We start from the raw sequence: 16,174 nt of genomic DNA on the forward strand, positions 1-16,174 counted from the left end.
GCATCATTCCCTCCAAAGAAATCCCAGGGCTGATCTCCTTCAGAATGGATTGGTTGGATCTCCTTGCAGTCCAAGGGACTCTCAAGAGTTTTCTCCAACACCACAATTCAAAAGCATCAATTCTTTGCCGCTCATCCTTCTTCACAGTCCAACTCTCACATCCATACATGACCACTGGAAAAACCACAGCCTTGACTAGATGGACCTTTGTTGGCAAAGTAATGTCTCTGCTTTTCAATATGCTATCTAGGTTGGTCAACTTTTCTTCCAACAGTACGAAAGTATAAATGACTATAATTTATAAAATCAATTTTGGCATTCTATGGTATCAGTTTAAGAAATTATGTACCTTTCAACTGTTTTTCCAATTACAAAAAGAAGAACTGCTGAATTTTTTAAAATTTAGTCTTAATTTTTGCCAGTTTATGAGGATCTAAAGTTAAGTTAATAAAAATTATTTAGTGTGGGGGCATGGTTTCCTTGATGGCCTAGTGGTTAAGATTCCAGGCTTTCATCACCATGGCCTGAGTTCAACCTCTAGTAAGGGAAATGAGATCCCATGGCCAAAAAAGGATTAAAAAAAAAAAATTCAATGTATCTATAGGAAAATTTGGTTTCAGTCAGAACCCAATACAACAGTCTATTTTAGAATAGGTGATACAAAAAAGGAAGAAGTAGTACCTAATAATCCTACTTTTGCTATTTAGGATCACAGATAATCCTTTCCAAGCCAATGCCACTAACTGTCTTGGCTTTTTCTAGCACTTCCATCACTGTCATTAATATGAAAACTAGAGGCTTGCCAAGATTGAACTGGGCTTCTGTATCCTCGTAGGGGTTGTTCTTTGAGGTAATTTTTGTTTTGTTTTTGGTAGAATTAGTCCAAACTGACCAATTCTTCCATTATATTTTTGGTTTTTGTGCTAATTCTGTTTTGTTTTTGGTAGTAGTCCAAACTGACCAATTCTTCCATTATATTTTAAATTTTAAAAATCTGAAATAAAGCTCTGTCACTAGAAAAATACTATCACTACCATACATAGAACAAAGGGCTTGCTGTTCACCACCCAGGTCTACAAGTGTTAAGGTGTGCCCCGCAACAGTATAATCTGAGGGGAATTCAGAGTGAAAAATAGGATAAGGAACTCTGTTCTTGGATAAAACAGGCCCTCAGGAAGAAATGCAATGATGCCAGATTCTTGCATCTTTCCATAAACACACAAGCACTAAAAGTCGTCACTTGGTATATCTCTTCTTTATGATCAGCAGTCATCTTTTACCAAGATGTATGCCTGAATGCATGCATTAATATTTCCTAGCCAAAAATCATATATAACTTGGCTTCTCTCCAATTGCTTTGGAGCAGTTTCCTCAGAGCTGAGTGGCCATCTTCGGGGCTACCATACTCAGTGAGACCCTGAATAATATTTAAACTCACAACTCTCAGGTTTTGTGTCTTTCTTTAAGTCAACACTGTGTTTAAGGGTAATAAGGCTGATCAGAAGCCCAGCCTGAACTTCAGATATCAACAGATGTTCTGTCCTTTGCTACTTCTTAGAGAACCAGACTCCTTACACCAAAACTCCTCCACCCATACCACCTCATACTTTCTCCTCCATCAGGCAGAGACAGACAGATCCACACCTAGACACACTCTAGGAATAAAACTGGAAAAGGAATACAATTCCAAGAATGAGAAGAAGTATCCTGAGATACAACATAGTTGGGCTTAGGGAGAGAGCAATCACAGAATTTTAATCTCCATGAAGCAAGACCTAAGATTATTTGTTGTCAAAATAAGTGTTGCAAATTGGAAGCTTAAGGGGAAAAACCTACCATGGTGGGGTGAAGGGTGGGGGTGGGGGGCGGAGAAGGGGATACAAATAAGACTTTCACTCAAACATTATCTTCAAAGTAAAGAGTTACAAACCAAAGGTTAACCTAGTTGAAACAATGCATTTAATTAACAGGAAATGAACATTAATTTAAAATACTATATACTTTTTCCTATTCTTTAGTTTAATTGATTCCGTGTTAGTTGCTCAGTCATGACCGACTCTTTGCAACCCTATGGACTGTAGCCCACACCAGGCTCCTCTGCCCATGGGATTCTCCAGGCAATCTTCCCAACCCAGGGATCAAACACAAATCTCCCCATTGTATGCATATACTTTACAGTCTGAGCCACCCTGGAAGCCCTAATTGGGTCAGGGCAGAAGCCAAAACAAAGGATAGGGCAAAAAGGCAACATTTTGATAGCACTTCTGACCTATTTTGAAAAAAGTATTTCTTTATTTTTACTTGAGTGCTTACTACCAGTAGCACACTGCCCTCAGTGACTTAAAAATCAATAAAGTACCTTTATAAAAGTACAAGGCAGAAGTGAAAAATCCTATGGAAGAGGTAAAGAGTGCTATGAGGACATACGAGGTAAAAAAAAATGTGTACAGCTGTGAGACTGAGACTCAGTTTGGTGGATTCATGATGCCAGGTATAAAGTTTTAAAGGACTAATGGAGATTTTGAGTAAAATGTGAATTCAAAAAAACAGTATAAACAGTAGAAAGAGTATGTAACAGCAAGATAAGTCAAAAAAAAACACAAAAAAACCCTCAGGAACAATGAGAACAAAATTGGGAACTGTGAAAGTTACCCAGAATGCAAAGCGGAAAGTGAAAGTGAAGTCGCTCAGTCGTGTCTGACTCTTTTCAACCCCATGGACTGTAGCCTACCAGGCTCCTCTGTCCATGGGATTTTCCAGGCAAGAGTACTGGAGTGGATTGCCATTTCCGTCTCCAGGGGATCTTCCCAACCCAGGGCTCGAACCCGGGTCTTCCACATTGTAGACAGATGCTTTACCGTCTGAGCCACCAGGGAAGTATATGCAAAACGGAAGCTCACTATAAAAAGAGACTAAAAAGAGCTGCTAAGTATTCACAGCAAGTAAAAGCTACTGACAAAATCTACACGTTTACAGTAATATCCAGTTCAACCTAAAGACAGGAAAAATAGACTCAGGCCCCAGAATCATAAAGAGCCTGATTCTCTGTGATTCTAACAGACAAAAAGCTCTTGGCATAGGCCTAACATGGGAGCTGCATAATGTTATGCATTATTGCATAACAATAATGGCCAAAAGACTAAAAACAAGACTAATGTTCCAAGGGCTATTTACATTTTAATATAGGATCCCTAAGATTATTTAAAACAACAACAACAAAAACCCCACAACCCAACAACCTTAGATTGGTAACTATTCACATGCAACTCCAAAGATTCCTGATACAAAATGTGTTTGTCCAGGTACACACCTGGCACAGAAGAATCACTCAGCTCACAACTAAGCCTGGAGGGTCACCCAGCAGCCACATCTGTTTTAAAAAACATGTATGTATGTATTTGGCTGCACCGGATCTCGGTTGCAGCATGCAGGGTGTTCACTGGAGGCCTGTGAACTCAGTTCTGGCCTGTGGCATCCACCAGGCAAGTTCCCAGCAGCCACATCTCAAATGTATTTCCTTTACTAATCCTCCTCCAGAAAAACTCTTACAGCAGATACTTTGTTTCTTTGTATAAAGTAGCCATCAGAACAAGAGATTTTTGCAAGGTAGTCAACATTTGCGCTGATACTACAGAAAACCCTCATCAGCCAGGAACATAAAACAGTTTCATAGCCTCAACTTTGGTTCTTAAAAAGATCTCTCCAGAGGCATCAACTTTGAAAGGTCTACCATCTCCTGAACGCTAAATCTGGTCCAAGGATAAGTATTATATCTTATACAATTTACGTAATTTGCACAGCTAAAATTTCCCACTGTAGCTAGATAAGTTTTCAACTTAGGTAGCAGATCAGGCTTAACAAGGTGTTGAGAAAAATTTCAATATCCAGGATGAATGCCAGACCAATTAGTCTCTGGGGATAGTTGTTGTTAAAGCTCCCTAGGTGTCTTCAACATAATGCCAACATTGAAAATCACTGACTTGCACTATGTGGGTAAGTAAAAAAAAAACAAAAAACAAAAAACAACTGAGGGACAGTATCTAAAGCAGAAAATGGAAAAAGGTGAACAAGGAACCTGATCAGAGTGACATTACATTTTACCAGTTTTAACATGGCTTCAACACATTTCAGATCAAAGGGGAACTGAAATTTAAATAAAAATATAGTCAATTTTCATTACTCACAGTAGTAACATTCTATAAAGTCACAGCAAATACTTAATTAGCAAATAGTGAACCACTATTCCCAGGGGAAAACAGGGTTAGGTTCCTGTAATCCTCTGCTCACATTCAACCAATTAATAATAACCTTAGTTTTTGTGTGCTCCTATTTAAAGAGTTCTTAATATATATTGCTGACTCAACACTGAACCCAAGGGCAACAGTACATGCCTAAATGAAGGTTATCTAACACACAGGTTTTTCTGAATAAGACACATCAGTCTTCTTGGAAGTAGAAAGACTGAACAGCACTCCAGTATTCCTGAGGGCCACTTTAAACAGTGAAATCGCCACAAGCACAAAAATGTGAAAAAAGTGGCAACAGACCCAAGGAAGGGTATTTGTTTATTGTATAACAGTGTTGCTCTGTGCACCTGAGCAGAACCTTCCCACTCTGCACATGTGTGCAAATCACCACAAAAGCACCCTGAGAATTGATTTCAGGGTTACAAATAAATGTTATCAAGTAGGTGGATTCACAAGTACAGAATCTATGAATCATGTGGATAGACTGTAGAAATATCAAATCAAGGTAGCTCAAAAGACAGGAATTTATGAGGTTTCCACTAAGCAATATAAAGAGCAAAGATGGCACCAATATGCCCAGCTACTTAATGTTCTCCACTACAATCTTTAAATTCGTTTTCATATCTAAGGGACATTTTTTCTGTGACATTTTTTCTCATATAAAATCTATATACTAAAAAAGAACTATATACTCAATTTGCTCAACATATGCCTTCCATGAAGTACAAAAGTAAACATTTTACCAACGATCACTAATCAGAAAATTCAGCAATGATTTAAAGGTATGATGGTTGGACTAGATGACCTCTAAAATGTCCAGTGGCTCAATGCTTTTCCAAGTTTAAAAACCAAAGTTGATATGTCTATTTTAATTATAATAAAAGTCAACATATGACTATATTCTCGGTAATAGTTTATTAGGATTACAATCACATTTTTTAGTAGTAGGGCTACAATATAAACTCTTATCTGAAAACAGATAATAAATAGCTGCACTCACCAAAAGAAATAACTTGAATCCAGTTGAATATTATCAAACCTGATGGATCCTCATCGTGGATCTACACAACTCCAAAACAAAACAACTTGCCATATTAATGCTATAAGGCTAAATATGCCTCAAACCATATACAAACGTTAACTCAAAATAAATCAAGATGTAAATGTAAGAGCTAAAACCATAACACTCTCAGAAGAGAAGTATAATAAACTGCAAGTCTTCATGACCTTGAATTAAGTAATGACACAAAGCAAAAATACAAATGAAAATAGAAAAAAACTGGACTTCATCATAATTAAAAATATTTACGCTTCAAAGGATACCAGGAAGAATGTGCAAACATAGAATAAAAGAATATTTGCAAATCAAATGTCTAATAAGTTCAGAATATACAAAGAAAGAACTCTCAAGTCAACAATAAAAAGATAATTTTTTTAACGGTAAAGGATTTGAATAGACATTTCTCCAAGAAATGTACCAATAAAAACAAGAAAAGATGTCCAATATTAGTCATTAAGGAAATGCAAAGAGAAACCACAATGAGATATCACTTCACACCCACTAGGACAGCTACACTTAAAAAAATGGACAACAAATATTAGCCAGAATATGTACAACTGGAAACTCTGCACACTGCTCATGGGAATGTAAAATAATACAGCTGACATGGAAAGGTCTGGCAGTTTCTTAGAACATTAAACGTAAGAGTTACCAAATGACTCAGCAATTCCACTCCTAGGTATACACCTAAGACAAATAAAACATGTCCACACAAAAACATGTTTATAAATACCCATAGCAGCATTATTCAAAAAGTAGACATAATACAAATAGTCAATTACCTGACAGGAACAGGAAACAAACCAAATGTCAATTAACTGGTGGATAAACAAGCTGTGGTATAACCATAAAATGGACTATTAGCCTAACAATGAACAAAGTACTGATATACGAGCTACAATATGGATGAACCTCAAAAACATTATGCTGAGTGGAAGAGGCCAGTCCCAAAGGCCACATGTTGCCTGACTCCATTTATATGAAATGCCCTAAACAGGCAAATCTATAAGGATAGAAAACAAATTAGTGATTTCCAAGGGTGGGAGTAGAGGAAGAAGGGGACCAGGTAACATGATACACTGGGAACAAAGCGACTGATAATGGCTAAGGGGTTTCTTTTAGGGGTGAGTTTATGAATATACTCTTTTCGTGACCATGGGTGTGAATATATTTTAAATGCCACTGACTTTTATACTTTAAAAAAAGGTTAAGTTTTATGATACATTAGTGTATTTCAATTTAAAAAAGGAAAAAACTGAACTTGCCATTTAAAATTGATGTAGAAGGCTCAAGATTTTACTTGGCTAACTCTAAAAACTTTGAAGAGGACTGGCAAAGAATACACACAAATTAGAAATCATACTTCCTCTCTGCTTCCTGTGGTGTGTAAACACAAGGAGAGACTTCATATAAAGGAAATCTGCTTTTTTGGTAGCCTTTGTTGGTAGGCAACAAAGAACCAGGAATCAAAAAAATTTTAAGTGAATATCTGACAGAGATAGTTTACACAAATAAGAGGCCTACAGAGTTATAACTCACAAACAGTTCCAAAGATCTATGACATGAAGTGATTTGTAATTTTACCTCATATGATGGGTTTAAAAAAAAAAAAAAAAAAAGGTTACACAGATTTTAAGTGGCAAAGCTAGAATTCAAACAAAGTTTATCTGAATTCAAACCTGTGCTTATTCCACTGATAGTTACTGAAGGTCTACATGCCAGGCACTGGGGTATGTCCAGCAGAAACACTGTATTAATTAACTATATGCCAGGCATATAAAGATCACATTTAGCAGGTTAAGGGGCACTGCAAATGCCAGGGATGCGAGAACTATCTTGTACTGGGTCATCAAGGAAGGCTTCTCTTAGAAAATTACACATGAACAAAGATCTGAGACAAAAAAAGGAAGTGAGCCATCAGATAAGTGGAGAAAAGCACTCCAAGTAGAGGAAATAACAGGGGCAAAGACAAAAGGGAGGTCCATGTAGCTGCAAAGAAGTGTGGAGGGTGCTGAAAGAGATAGATAATGTAAGGCCTTTCTAGGTCACTAACAGGGATTTTAGCTTATATTTCCAATAAAGGGAAGCCACAGTATGGATGTGAGTGAAGTAACATTTGACTTTTGTTCTGAAAGAATCTAAACGATGAATTGAGAAAGGTGCAGAAGCAGGGAAACCAGTTAGGAAGCTATTGATACAATGTAGATGACAGATGGAGAAGGAAATGGCAACCCACTCCAGTGTTCTTGCCTGGAGAATCCCAGGGACAGGGAGCCTAGTGGGCTGCCGTCTATGGGGCCGCACAGAGTCGGACACGACTGAAGCAACTTAGCAGATGACATATGATGATGATTTACATCAGGTAATGATGCAGGTGGCTCCAGTAGTACAGAACCTGCCTGCTGATGCAGGAGACGTAAGAAACAGGAGTTTAATCCCTGGGCTGGGAAGACCCCCTGGAGGAGGGAATGGCAACCCACTCCGGTGTTCATGCTTAGAGATCCCATGGACAGAGAAGCCTGGCAGGCTACAGTCCATAGGGCCTCAAATAGTTGGACACAACAGAAGCGACTTAGCACGAACGCACACACACAATGATCCAGAAGACTAGATGGTTGGATTCTTAATTTATTTTGCAGGTAGAGGTCAACAGAATCTGCTGATGGTTTGACTAAGAAGTGGGATGAAACCAAGGTTTCTAATTGAACAACTGGAAGAATCAAGTTTTGCCAAGCACCACATGGGGAATATTACAGAAAGGTTTGGGAAGGTAAACAAAGGAGTTTTACAAATGCTTACCTCTCTGCTCACCTACTTTTGTCTTAACCGCTACACTACACACTGGTTTTTGTATAACACAGCTGTTAAGCAGTGAAACAGAGCCTGAATCCAGGTCTTTCGATTCTAGATCTTGGGCGCTTTTTTCTAATGAAGTTTTTATAAAAGCAACTGAATGAGAATACAATTTTTCTCAGGAAAAAAATAACTCAAAGGCATGCACCATTTGTGGTTCTCCAAAACCAGCATTCACAAATAAAGGCTATCAAACAGACATTTTAAAAATACCTGACAAACATGAAGAAGTATTTCACAGATAAAACAATGAAGCAGACAATGATATAAAGATGCAATAAAATTTATCTGAACAAAGGCTCAACCTAGATAAATACTATGTATTAGTTTATTTTCAGAAAAAATGTCAGGGCTTCCCTAGTGGCTCAGTGATAAAGAATCTACCTGCCCATGAAGGAGACACAGGTTTTATCCTTTCTCTAGGAAGATCCCACATGCCACACACGCTGCGGAGCAACCAAGCCCTTCTGCCACAACTCGTGAGCCTGTGACCTAGAGCCGGGAAACTGCAACTACTGAAGCCCACAGTCCTTAGAGCCCCTGCTCAGCAGTAAGAGAAGCCCCTGCAGGAGAAGCCTGCGCTCTTCAACTAGAGTAGCCCCCATTCTCTGAAACTACAGAAAAGACCACATGGCAAGGGAGACCCAGCATAGCCAAAAGTAAAACGAGTTCTCAGCATAAGAAAAAATATTTTTAAAAAAGAAAAATGCCACATCATCCTTCTAAAAACTCTTAAGAATAAAGACTATCTTTGAATACTAACGGTTTGCCATTATAGTTTTATTCAACGATCAAGTATATGCATAAATAACTTTTGTAAAAATTTTGATACATAAAGTAACTTTACATTTTAAAATATAAGGAACATTTTCCTCTCATTTTCTTAGCTATAGAAGCGATAAAATATTTTAGTGAATGGTAAATTATTGACTGAAGAGTTAAATATCTCCATGATTTCTCTACAAGATCAAACCTGTTAGTATGTTCATTACCTACATCTTAACAGCATCAGCTTCAGTACTCAGTTGCTATAAAATTTTGGGTAAGTCACTTCTCAAATAAGTGATTATTTATCAAAAAGCACTCTTTTTATTAGACTGAAATGGGATTTGATGTGCCATTTTACAAGGCTGGAGTAAGAATCCAGAGAGAATGTAAATACTTTGAAAAACACTAAAGTTATGGCACACATAAATCAAGAAAATAAGCCAGCTTTGAAGGGAATATACATGTAATATAAAAATGAATTTTAAATTATTTCTTTATAGGTACCCAACCTTTCTACTAAGAGAACTGTTTATTAGATTTCTCTAAAATAGAATTAACGCAGAATTTGCTGTGTCAAGTGATGGACAAGCACTCACTGTAATCACTATGTGCACATTTAAGGGACAATGAGAGAGGATTTTTTTTTTTTTTTGGTTCTTATCGAATCTATGGCCAAAGAAGTGGAAGAGACCTAAAAAATTAAAATAAGAGATCCAAACCAACACTTTTAGGACAAAAAATAGAAGGCATCTTGTAAAGCAACAATTGATTAATAGCCAAAAGAAAAATACCACAATGACTGCTGTAAGAATTAAGAAAAGATAATGACCCCAGCTTTATGCTTTTGTTTGGTGAAGTCTACTATCTACTTAAGTCTATCACTGACACAGAACATCTTCAATTCTACTCTTTGCTGTTTCCCTTTTCCTTCAGCACTTGCTCCAACAGCTCTGTGTTGGCCCCATTCCCTGCCAGTATCTAGCCAACCTTCTCAGGTACTATAATTCTAGGTATACTCCGCAAGCCTCCACTGCTTAGTAAGCCTCAGGATCCGTGATGACAGTCAGTTTTCTCACCTTTGATTAAGTGTAACCCTTCATGATGATATCAACAAATAGTCATATGGAATCTAATTGTCAAGTAATATGACTATAATAATGTCAGAAAGAACTCATACTCTTATCTCTCAATCACTTCCCTCGGGCTTTCCTGGTGGCTCAGATGGTAAAGACCCGGATTGTAATGCAGGAGGACCCAGGTTTGATCCCTGGGTCAGGAAGTTCCCCTGGAGAAGGAAATGGCAGCACACTCCAGTCTTCTTCCCTGGAGAACTCCATGGACAGAGAGGAGCCTGGTAAGCTACAGTCCATGGGGTCGTAAAGAGCTGGACATGACTGAGTGACTAACACTTTCATTTTCAAGAACCCACACTCTCTCTCAATCGCTAGAACCAACTATTTGAGTAAACAACAATGCAGAGTTGTGAATAACCCAAAATAATTTATTGTTTCTAAGTCATCTAAAAATAAGCACATATTCAAAATCAATCTCCCTCCATCTAGCCAAATCAAGAGTCAGTATAAGACCCAATTAAGAGGAAGAAAATGAAGAAAATCCACAAGAGTAATTCAACTGATCATCTCTCTCAATTATATCACTGCTAAAGTATCAACTACTATACACTGATGAACTAAGATCTTAAGACATAAAGCAAAGGTAGTTTATTATCTAAAATTAATAAATCTAGTGGTCAAATTAGAAAAGTATACCAGGTATACTAAAAAACTTCCAACATAAAGAAGTCTGAATGAAACAGCTAAAATCTAATATCAGAAAATATATCCAGGAGGCAAAATTAATCAATCATTTCATAATATGAAATGAGCCCATGGGGAAGAAAAAAAAAGATTAAGAACAAAATGAAAAAAGAAACACACACAAAAAAATCCAACTTTATGGTTTAGCTGAAAACAGAATGCCCTAATATTGCTCCACTTTTAAGAAATGTTTTGAATCACATAAAAAATTCACTCTAATAATGCTCTAAGAAAGTCTGTACCAAATAATCTAAGTCCCTAAAATGCTAAATCTAAACAATTGGTATGACCAACTTTCCACTTAATAGTTTAAGATTTCTAGAATCATCAGAATTAATGTAAATCTATTTATTCAACTCTGTAAAGTTTAAGTACCATCATGAGCCCACCATTCTCTAAGAATGGTTTCTTAAAACAAAATCTAAGCATATCTTACTTGGTGATTGTGCCTGTTCTAGGAAGAAACAGCAGGGAAAAAAACGAAAGAAAAAAAAGCAAAAATAGGGAAAAAAAACATCTCAAAGGGCTCACAGAAATCTGAAAACCACAGTCTTGAATCGTATGTTGAAGAACAACTCTAGCAAAACTATGGAGCAGAAGTTTCCCCAGCGTTATGGGTGTACCAGAACACTGATCCTCATTCCCAATGTTTTGCTGCGAGCTGCCCAGCCAGGTGCTTCCAGCCTCCAACAATCTTATCCACCCTCTAACAATCTCATCCACCCTGGTGTGCAATTCCAAAATTATTTTCTATGTGTGCTACAATGTAAAAAAAGGTTGCAAGGCACAGATAGAGTATACTACAGTAGTTACAATGTCAGCTTTAAGATACATACATTCTCCAAAAAGAATCTGAAAAACAACAGATATAACTGTATATCTTATGCTGTTGTTGTTGTTTAGTCACTATGTGCAGGTGTGCTCAGTTGTGTCCAACTCTTTGTGACCCCATGGACTGTAGTCTGCCAGGCTCCTCTGTTCACGGGATTCTCCAGGCAAGAATACTGAAGTGGATTGCCATTTCCTTCTCCAGGGTACCGTCTTGACCCAGGGATCAAACCTGTGTCTCCTGCACTGGCAGATGGATTCTTTACCACTGAGCCACATGGGAAGCCCTTTACATCTATCTACATATAGATATGTAAAACTGAATCACTGTGCTACACACCTGAAATTAACATGACACTGTAAATCAACTATACTTCAATAAATTTTTTTCAAAAAAGACAAAACAACATACTCTCCAAAAAAGAAATTGAAAGTCCACCCTTACTTGCTATCCTGATGATCCTTACGGCTAAATTATTTCATCTTTATCAATACAGGTAGTAAGTCTTATATATACTTGCATAATATGCGTACTTTTAAAACACAGTTCCCCTTACAGGTTAAGTAACCTCTTCATCAGCAGTAATACCCTGGTGTGGGTAAGATGAAGAAATCTACTGAAAATGTTTTAGGTAAGGACATGGTTAAAGCAGCATTCATGTATAGCTTACTTTTTCCTAAGAACTCTAATTAAAATTCAAAAAACATTTAGTAACCTCCTTCCACAAGTTTTCTCTATAGCACTATAGCCATCTAACATAATAGCAATTAACTTAAACATTTTGTTCTTACCCATCACCCCTAACCAGACTATTACACCCACAAAGGCAGAAACCTTGTCTGCTTTTGTTCATTGCTGTATCCTCAGCAGCTAGATGAATACCTGACATAGAGGGCCCTCAAAAAATAACTGATGCGTAAATGAACAAATATAACCTAGTTGCTGTTTTAGGTATAATTTATTTGTCTTGAAGAGTTAAACTTTGTTATTAAGATAGTCAGGAAAAAATTTTGTGCAAAGACACAGAATAACCACACAGAGAAGTGCTGTGTTTCAAAAAGCTTGGTTAATCTATATTAAAATATTTTTCAAATACTATCAGGAGAGGACATAAAAGAAGAAGGAACCCTTGCACACTGTTGGTGGGAATGTAAATTGGTACAGCCATTATGATAAACAGTAGGAAGGGTCCCCCAAAACATGGAAATTAGAAGTACTATATGATCCACTACTGGGTATGTATAAGAAAACAAAAACACTAATTTGAAAAGATACATGCAGCCAAATGTTCACAGCAGCACTATTTATAGTTGTCAGGATAGGGAAGCTACGTAAGTGTCCATCAACCAATGAACAGATAAATAAGATGCTGATGCATGCATGTGCGTGCGTGCACACACACACACGATGGAATATTAGTCATAAAACAGAGTGAAACTGCCATTTGCAACAACATGGATGCATGTGGAGGGTATAATGTTCAGTGAAATAAATCAGAGAAAGAAACACTGTAGAATATCATTTACATATCAAATCTAAAAAGTAAAACTAGTAAGTGTAACAAAAAAGAAACAGATTCACAGATATGATTAGTAGTTATCATTGGAGAGGGAAAGTGAGAGAAGCGACATAGGGAGACAAGGTTAACAGGTACAAGCTAAAGTACAAACTACTACATATAAAACAAGCTACAAGGATATATTGTACAGAACAGGGAATATAGCAAATATTTACTAATAACTATAAATGGAGTATAATCTTTAAAAGTTGTGAATCATTATGTTGAACACCTGAAACAAAATGTTGTAAATCAACTATGCTTCAATAAAATACTTAAAAAATAAAGATACTACCAGAGAATCTGTATCCAGTACTTCTAAAATACAAATAAAAAGAAGAATTTAGTTTTAATTAAAATGGACTAATCAGAAGACATAAAGGAATAAAGGGTGAAAAGACAGAGGTACTTGGGACACAGAAAAATGCAGTATTACACTGCCAAGTATTGTGTCTATTGCTTAAGTCACCATGTAAAAGTCCAGACTATTAACATTAAGTTTTGTACTGACTCAGTTTTGAAATCTGCCTTTTCCAGACACTAAAGGTCTAATTTTAATCAGCAAATCAGTTATCCCTATACTCCTCTGCCAATATCATCACTAGTACTGCGGATTTTAATCTTTTTGTTCTTAAAAAGAATGGTTTTAATCTTAACACAAATAATCTTAAATTGGTCACATAGCCGATCTACTGTTCAACTCCTGTTCTACAGTTCCTTTTTTGGCCTCAAATGACGAAACCTCTCTAAAGTCTCTGGGGAGATTACGGTAAAGTATAATGTTTCCTGAAATTGTTTTTGTTTTTTCTCTGGACTGTTTCATGACATTCTTCAACTAGGAATGTTATATACATTTTTTTTTTTCGATTCTGCAGTAAAGTCCAGAGCTAGAAGCAAAGGTAAAAAGAGTCTTGTACGGAGAACAGGCTGAAAGGGGACAGATAACACAAAAGCACAGAAGTAAATGTGAAGCAAATACGTGCACAAAAAAGGAAGAAGATGCAGAAAAGAGCTAAAAGAAAAGCACTGTTCTCGCCTAAAAAGAGAAAAAATCGGCAGGGAGATAAGGAAACTTGCTTATTCTTCTAGAAACAAAAGCATATAAAATCCTTCTAAGAAAAACGTGGTCTCTTTAAGATGCTGTTAAAACTAAAAAGCGCTCAGCTGACACTTCAAAGGGGAGTTCTGCCTTCTCTTTCTGTTTTGACAGAGCTAGTCTTCATCTATAAATTAAATGCAAGCTATTGATAACGCAGAGTTAATCTCTACAAAACTGCAATTGTGGATGCCATCTTTGTCTGTTAAAAAAAAAACACAACTCTTTGGATTTGGAAAAAGAAAAAAAAGAATCTATTAAGTTGGAAAACCAGAAAACCACGCGTTGCCAAGTCAGGTAGCTATAACATGGGTTAACAAACGCCTCTTACCAAACTAAGGTGCCACTAAGGTCTGGGGAAGAAGGGCAAAGGGCTGTAGCCTAACCGCGACCGCAAGGGTGGGGCACTGTAGGAAATAAAAAGATTGGAGGGTGAGCTATCCCGGGAGGTATAAGGGGCTGGTGATCCGTCCTTCGGGGAGATAGCCTGTTAGGCGGAAAATGATTCTGAGGGGCTCAGGGCAGCTTCGGCGAGTGAGAAAATGAGCTGCGGGACCTCTGTTGGTTGCGAGTGCGAAGGCTGATAGAGGAAGGTACCCCTGAGGCAAAGGACTAAGAGTCAAAAGGAGAGTCGAGGGACTTCTCAGCCAGGGAGCCCGGGCGTGGGAGGCCTGAGTCGAGGCCGCGAAACGCCTTTGCGAACAGCCGCCTTCTCCCAGAACGCCTTTTCGGCTCCCCACACTCAGCCCCTCTCGGGGCCGCCCCTGCCCCGGCGACAACGGCGAGAGCAGCTGTTTCCGCCCAGCCGGGGACCGCGGTGGAAAAGGCATCCCTGGGCCCGGAGGCAGGCAGGCGACAGTCGTCCGTGTGAGCCGGAGGTGATTCGAGACCAACGCCGCGGAGCCAACATCAAACTTCGCTCCTTCCTCCCCTTTAGCCTTCTTTATCCCCCAACTTCCCGGCCGGCTGGTGTCCGCTTCGACAGACCGAGACCCCCCATTCTTCTCGCCGCCTCTCACCCCTCCCCAACGCCTTGAAGGTGGGAAGGACCGGTCTCCGGGGCCGCTCCGGAGCCCGCCCGGGTGCCCCAGAGTCCCAGACACACCCCCGGAGGAAAGGCTCTCATCCTCCCCGCGGCAACGGAGCCCGCCCAGATGCTGCAAACTCCTCTTACCTGCATTGACGCCATGATGGAACCATCCCCCCAAGGCCGGCGAGGCCAGAGACGCAGGGGGCGGAGCTGCCGTGCTCGCGTCACGCCGCGGGGGCCCAGCATCCCGGGCGCGGGGGGCGGGGCCTCCGATGGGAAGGGGATGGCGCTAGGGGATTGGCTGGCGGGCTATGAGCCCGGGCGGGGGAGGGGCAAGCGAGGGCTCGGTGAATGGTGCTGTCCCTACCTTTGGTCGCGTAGAGCTCTCCGGCCTCCAGCAGAACCCACTGGCTACCTTGATCACTTAGGAAACGCTGCTCGGGTTCTGACCCGAACCACGATTGTTGGTTTTTTCTGTCTATACCCCGAGATCCTGATGATATCCAGGCCCATGAGGTTTTTGTTTGTTTTCCCAACCACAGGTGTTAAGATTTACAGATTTTACCTTTCGTATTTTCTTTCCACACCACCATGCCCACTTTCACAGCTTTGGGCAAGATGAAACTTCCTGCTGGGCTGTTTTCTGTTCTTTACGGACCCGGAAGGCTTCTTATATCCCTAATTTGGGGAAGAGAGAGACACAGATTTCCTTCTACAATAAGAATTGAGGGCAGAACAGCACTTGGATATTTTAAATGAAAGGATAGATTTGTAGAGCCGAAACTTGCCTGAGGGGAAAGGGAACGTTTTGAAGTTTTTCTTTCATGTACAATTTCTCCCCTTAACCCTAGACCCTCAGTTGAAACTTCCCGTGTGTCAGTAATAGTTAAGTTGTAATAGCATTAACATTTGGTTA

General features: G+C 39.0%; 1 protein-coding gene across 1 annotated transcript in view; it reads right to left on the reverse strand.

Moving 5' to 3' along the window:
- UBE2W (ubiquitin conjugating enzyme E2 W) overlaps nucleotides 1-15,507 on the reverse strand; it is a 66,887-nt gene extending 51,380 nt beyond the window's left edge. The window contains exon 1 of the mRNA XM_069600313.1: nucleotides 15,403-15,507. Coding sequence (XP_069456414.1) covers nucleotides 15,403-15,504 — 102 coding nt within the window. The 5' untranslated portion in view covers nucleotides 15,505-15,507. The remainder of the gene's footprint in view (nucleotides 1-15,402) is intronic.
- Nucleotides 15,508-16,174: the final 667 nt, after the last annotated feature.

The sequence above is a fragment of the Ovis canadensis genome, chromosome 9, assembly GCF_042477335.2.
Source record: "Ovis canadensis isolate MfBH-ARS-UI-01 breed Bighorn chromosome 9, ARS-UI_OviCan_v2, whole genome shotgun sequence".
Lineage (NCBI taxonomy): Eukaryota > Metazoa > Chordata > Mammalia > Artiodactyla > Bovidae > Ovis > Ovis canadensis.